The sequence below is a fragment of the Vicia villosa genome, unplaced genomic scaffold, assembly GCF_029867415.1.
Source record: "Vicia villosa cultivar HV-30 ecotype Madison, WI unplaced genomic scaffold, Vvil1.0 ctg.000253F_1_1, whole genome shotgun sequence".
Lineage (NCBI taxonomy): Eukaryota > Viridiplantae > Streptophyta > Magnoliopsida > Fabales > Fabaceae > Vicia > Vicia villosa.
The window spans coordinates 391,069-397,116 of NW_026705106.1; the positions used below are offsets into that span (position 1 = coordinate 391,069).

The following is a 6,048-nucleotide window of genomic DNA, read 5'->3' on the forward strand; positions in this document are numbered from 1 at the left end:
ATGATCTAAGTTTCAGATTTTGATATATGGATTGTGCTCATACTTGGTTTGGTTTTGTGTTTAATTTGTAAGTGAAAAGAAAATAAGTTGAAAGGTAAAACGGATTACAGAAATGATAAAGCTTTTTTGACTCGAAAGCGATAAAGAAAGATAAAAGACTCTATTGAAGATAAAAGATTTTATTGGAAATAAATATTAACTGGTAAAAGGTAATGTAATTCGATTAACATAAATTGGTAGTTCGTACGTACATTCTCAACACTTGTAACACCCCAATTCTACCCAGTAGTTATAAGCAAAAATCAGGGTGCATTTAAAAATCTTCATCAAACAATGGGATGTCACATTTCAACTTAAACCAACAAATAAACAACTTGTATTTCATTTAACATAGATACATAGCATTCGGAAACATAACTTTATTCAAATGAATCCAACTTCGACTTAACTTTTAGAATCAACTTAGAAACATCTTTTATTCAACTTAAAAATAAATGTCAACTTAAAATACAACAACTTAAATAATAACGAGTATTCTCCGAGTGCTACGTATCAGAGCCAGACCCTCTTGACTTATCAAGGAGTAACATAAAGACTTCATAAAGATAACCTCAAACATCCACCGTTAATCTTGAGTACCTGCCCATTTCCCATGGTAGGGGAAATATCAACAGAAGGAGTGAGATATCTTACAATATAAAGGAATGCATGATAAATAATATAGGAGATATAGATCATACATAATTTCACCACTTCTCATCACATAACATCTTACAACAATTTTCATCACAAACAACTTATTAATATAATACAACTTTCAAAACGGCAACTATGTCATTGATCAATTAGGACAACATATTCAACTTCACAATTGTAATATCATCACGTCACAACAAACATCTCATCATCACGCCACAAAAAACATCTCATCATCTTAACAATTCAAATGCAATTCAAATGTGACTCGACTTATGCAAATGCATGTGGTACCATTTGAAGTAAAACTCCCACCGTCTCAAAATTGTCATTGGGCACACCGTCGCTATTTGCCGTTAAGGCCACCGTCGCTTTTGCCACTAAGGCCACCGTCACTTTATGCAATAGATATGACTCAATGAATGTGACATCCACACAAAACAACATACATAACACATCACAACATCGACTAAACACCATTACTTTTATAGTAATTCATCAATTCACATTCACGTCACTATGTCATATCATCATACAACATTAATTCACTTCACAATAAATCACAATACAACTTATCAACATTGACCATATGGTTTACAACAACAACAAATTCCACATACTAGCAACAACGACAACAATTTCGTCGTATTAATAACAACATCAACTAATTCATCATGTTAACAACAAACATCAATAATTTGTCTTATTAACAACAACATCAACACATTAACAACAAACATCACATTGTACGAATCAAGTAACATCATAACACGTTATATTCAACTTCATAATGAAAACATATTTATTGCAAATTCATCGCAAGACAACATTATTAACTCATACCTATCAAGACGTACACATAATTGCATATAGTATACAACATCATTCATCATCAATAAAAACATGATTTCAATCACAAATTCATGAAAATTCATCATAAGCCTTAAGCTTCTACAACATACAATTCATGGATAACAACATACAATCAAACCCCACCCTAAAACATCATTATACAACCCCTTATCATGAAAGAATCTCACCCTTACCTTGGGTTTTGGATTGAAGCCAACTCTATCTTAAAACCTAGCTTTCTCCTCTTCTCTTCTTTCTCTTCTTTTCCCAATTTCACCAAATGAGCTTCTAACTCTCTATATTCTCTAAAACCCTTGTTTTGTTAAACCCTTACTATCTTACAAATTGCTAATGGACTCTAATTAGCACCTCTCCATTACTAATTCTATCATAGGCCCAATAACTAATAAACTTACTAACTTATGTTATTTACTAATAATACTCAATAAATAACATAAAATCAATTAAACACACAATTAACACATAATTATCAAATAATTCACACAACACACAATAACACAAATAATTAAAAGAAAAACGGGCGTTACAACTCTCCTCCACTTAGAATATTTTTGTACTCGAAATTCTATCCGACATAACCATCCTCAACTTCGCTTTCAACTCTATGATCCTCAATTGCGTTTGACAACACTCCGACTGCTACCACAACTCAACATGACTTAAATCTAGTGTCAATTATTCGATATTTCTACAACATACTTGTTAACAACTTAGCAACCACCACATGAATCTCTCATCTTATCAGCACTTAAGGTAGCAACAACTTTAACACGCTTATACATGGAGATGCAATCTCACCTCATTAATTTAGCAACCGAATCATCACTGCTCGACAATACTTGACATATCGAATTTTAAGGTAGTAACAACCATAACCCTCTTATACTTGGGTGTTCAACGCCACACCATTATCAACACTTCCTATTATTGTAATCATACTCATCTCTTTGGTTATCCTGGTTCATTTGAACTCAAACTACTCCAATCCACCCTATCAAGGTGGTTTCGCCTCTCTCTTACGAGGTCTTAATCCACTAATCAAACTTGATTACAACAACGTTCACAATGACAACCGTCAAAGTCTTCTTGAGATAGACCACTACCCGATTTCTCAAGGAACAATAATTATAAAATTACAACTAGAAAGTGTTTAAGAATTGCTTCTAGAAAGCTATATCACAATTGTGATGTATACACAATGTTTAAGAACAATGCACAAAAAATAAAAGAATGAATGAATAATAATTTGAGAGCTCTTCGTAATTTTTTGTGCGTGAGAATTCTTGTTTCAAACTTCAGTAGTGTCTTCAATATATAGTGAAGCTTTGGATCCATTGAGAGACACACTTCTTCATTTTTGGAAGGTTGATATAATTCATTTTAAGTTCTTTCCAAAAATAAGGATTATGTCCGTAGAATTAAAGTTCCAGCCGTTACTAGAAGATCTTGAATTAAATGACTTGTAACAGAACTAAGTATCAGAATATTATGTATCAGAGCATTACGTAAGTGTTTGGTGCAAGAAGCGTTTTTCTTATCAGAGTTTGATCATAACTTCTGCTTCTGAGAAATCACAGTCCAAACCTGAGAAATTGATAACCTCACTACTTTGATCTTGGGGAGCTTGTTATAGTGACTTTCAGAATATGATCTTCTTAGAATGGAGATCAAGTGGCAAATACTTCTTGCTCTTGTGCTTCTTTCAGAATTTGTTTCTTATTCTTTGATCTGGGTAAGCATCAAAACTTCTGTAACATAAATAAACGATTAGGGAGCATATATGTTCTTATTAAAATTATGTGTTTGTTATCATCAAAACTATTTCAAAGATGTAGAACTAAACTTTGTTCTAACATCAAAATTGGAGCCGTTGTCAATCCCTCCTTCAGCTCTATAAAAATTTCTTCACATTGAATATCCCACACAAACGCTTTACCTTAGCAAGTCAGTTGTGTTAAAGGAAGTGCTAACTTAGAAAAGCCTTCGATAAACCTCCTATAATAACCAACCAAGCCCAAAAAGCTTCTAATCTTCGTGACTGATTTTGGAGCTTCCCACTGCAACACTGCATCTACTTTGGATGGATCCAAAAAAATGCCATTACCTGAAATGACATGACCAATAAAACTAACCTTCTCTAACCAAAGCTAACATTTGGATAGCTTTTCATATAGTTTATTCTCTTTCAAAACCTACAATACCACACTTAAATGTTCGGCATGTTCTTCTTTCGACTTAGAGTAAATCAAAATATCGTCAATGAATACTACCACAAACTGATCTAAGTAAGTATGAAAGATGCGGTTCATATATTCATTGAATATTCTCGGCGCATTAGTGACACTGAAAGGCATCACCGAATACTCATAATGCCCGTATTGGGTTCAAAAATCCGTTTTCTGAATATCTCCATATTTCACTTTAATCTGATGATAACCCGATCTCAAGTCAATCTTGCTAAACACACGTTCACCCACCAACTAATCCATAAAGTCATCTATTCTCGGAAGTGGATACTTGTTCTTGATTGTTACTTTATTTTACTGCCTATAATCAACACACAACCTCATACTTCCATCTTTATTTTTCACTAGAAACACCGGAGCTCCCCAAGGCGATACACTTGGTCTCACGAACCTCTTCTCAAGTAAATCCTCCAATTGCTTCTTCAACTCTGCCAACTCAGATGGTGACATCCTGTATGGTGCCATGGAAACATGTGTGGTACCAGGGACAAGATCAATAGCGAATTCGACCTCTTTTTCTGGCGGTACACCGGGAATCTCATCGGAAAAGAATTCAGGAAATTCACGTACCACCTGTAATTTATCAATTGTAGTCTGATTCTCAACAGATAACGACGCCATCAACGAAAATACACGTGCTTCATTTTCACCAATTCCCGCAATTGTCTAGCAGATATTAAACCAATTTCCTCCTCCTCGACAGGAGTAGAAAACCGCACATATTTGTTATAACAAGTAATATGAACATAGTTATATTCCAACCAGTTCATACCCAAGATCACATCCAATCCACTCAATAAAAAATAAACCAAATCAACAGCAAAGTCTCTGTCAAAGATCGACAAAGGATACTTCAAACACACTAGAGATGTAGTCACTGATCCCTTAGCTGGAATATCGACGACCATCTCTTCATTCATAGAAGACAACACAAGACCTAACTTTTTCACACAATCACCAGCAATAAAACAATGCATATCACTCGTAACAATAATAGTAATTAAGGGAGTACTATTAATGAAACATGTACCTTTGATTAGTCTGTCTTTGCTAGATGTCTGAGTTCCTGCTAAAGCAAACACTTTCCCACTAGATTGTACTTTCTTCGGCTTCTGGCACTGAGTACTAATATGTCCTTCTTCGCCACAGTTGAAGCAAATCACCTTTGTGCTTACAATAAGCTATTTCATGCCCGACTTTACCACAACGGAAACACCTCTTTACATATTCAGTACATGCATTACTTTTATGACATGGCTTCCCACATCTGAAACATACTATACCAGCATGAGCATCTCCCCCATTAGTCCTCTTACCCTCAGCAACTTTCTATTTCCCCTTACTAGCTGGAGTATCATAAGGCTTCCCACAGTTCTGTTGGTGCTTACCCCTCTTCTCATTTATGATCTTATAGCGAGCATTACTGTCCTCCTCATAAATTCTGCACCTATCTTCCAAACCCAAAAATTTACGAATCTTTTGGTATCCAATTGCCTTCTTGATCTCGGGGCATAACCCGCTCTCAAATTCGATACAGTTGGAAAACTCAACAGTTGCCTTGTCATAATGAGGATAAAACTTTGCCAGTTCCATGAACCTAGCAGCATACTCCGTAACTGACAAATTTCCCTCTTCAGTTCGAGAAATTCAATTTCCTTCTTCTCGCGAACATCCTCAGGGTAATACCTCCTAAGAAATTCCTTACTGAATACAGCCCAAGTGATAACTTCACCTGCAGTCTCCAACCTCTGACGAGTCTCTAGCCATCAGTCATCAGCTTCTCCCACCAGCATATGGGTACCATATCGTACCTTCTTCACTACAGAGCAGTCACTCAAAAAATCCTTTCCATCTCCTTGTGCCATGCTAGTGCCCCATCGGGATCTTACTTGCCTTTGAAGGTAGGAGGATTCTCCCTCTGTAAAGTTGCCAAGCTGCGGGATTTATCATTCGCACCAGCGTTAGGATGATTCTGCATAGCCTAAGCCATCGCTTCCAAGGCAGCAAAAGTCACAACATATTTCCTTCCAGCCATATTCTGTTCCACACCAACAACAAACAACGGTTAGAAAACTAAGTTGACAATACTCTATTGTCAAACAACACTACTGATTCGACAACTTGGCCGAACGGACCGATCTGCTCTGATACCACTAATGTAACACCCTAATTTACCCCAACGAATATTAATAAAATCAGAGTAAAAAATTTCATCACAAAACTATGATGTCAC

At 35.7% G+C, this 6,048-nt stretch overlaps 1 protein-coding gene across 1 annotated transcript; it reads right to left on the reverse strand.

The window, feature by feature from the left end:
* Window positions 1-4,109: 4,109 nt before the first annotated feature.
* LOC131626008 (uncharacterized) lies at window positions 4,110-5,408 on the reverse strand. The gene is made up of 3 exons (XM_058896834.1): window positions 5,159-5,408; window positions 4,625-4,953; window positions 4,110-4,481 (listed from the first exon to the last, which is right to left on the reverse strand). Exons 1-3 carry the CDS (start codon window positions 5,406-5,408, stop codon window positions 4,110-4,112), a joined length of 951 nt encoding a protein of 316 aa, XP_058752817.1.
* Window positions 5,409-6,048: the final 640 nt, after the last annotated feature.

Coding starts and splice junctions, on each gene's coding strand:
- LOC131626008 (XM_058896834.1), bottom strand. CDS start 5,408: ATGGAACTGGCAAAGTTTTATCCTCATTATGACAAGGCAACTGTTGAG. Junction 4,954..5,158: donor GCCTTATGATACTCCAGCTA/GTAAGGGGAAAT, acceptor ACTGTGGCGAAG/AAGGACATATTAGTACTCAG. Junction 4,482..4,624: donor GAGACTTTGCTGTTGATTTG/GTTTATTTTTTA, acceptor AATATCTGCTAG/ACAATTGCGGGAATTGGTGA.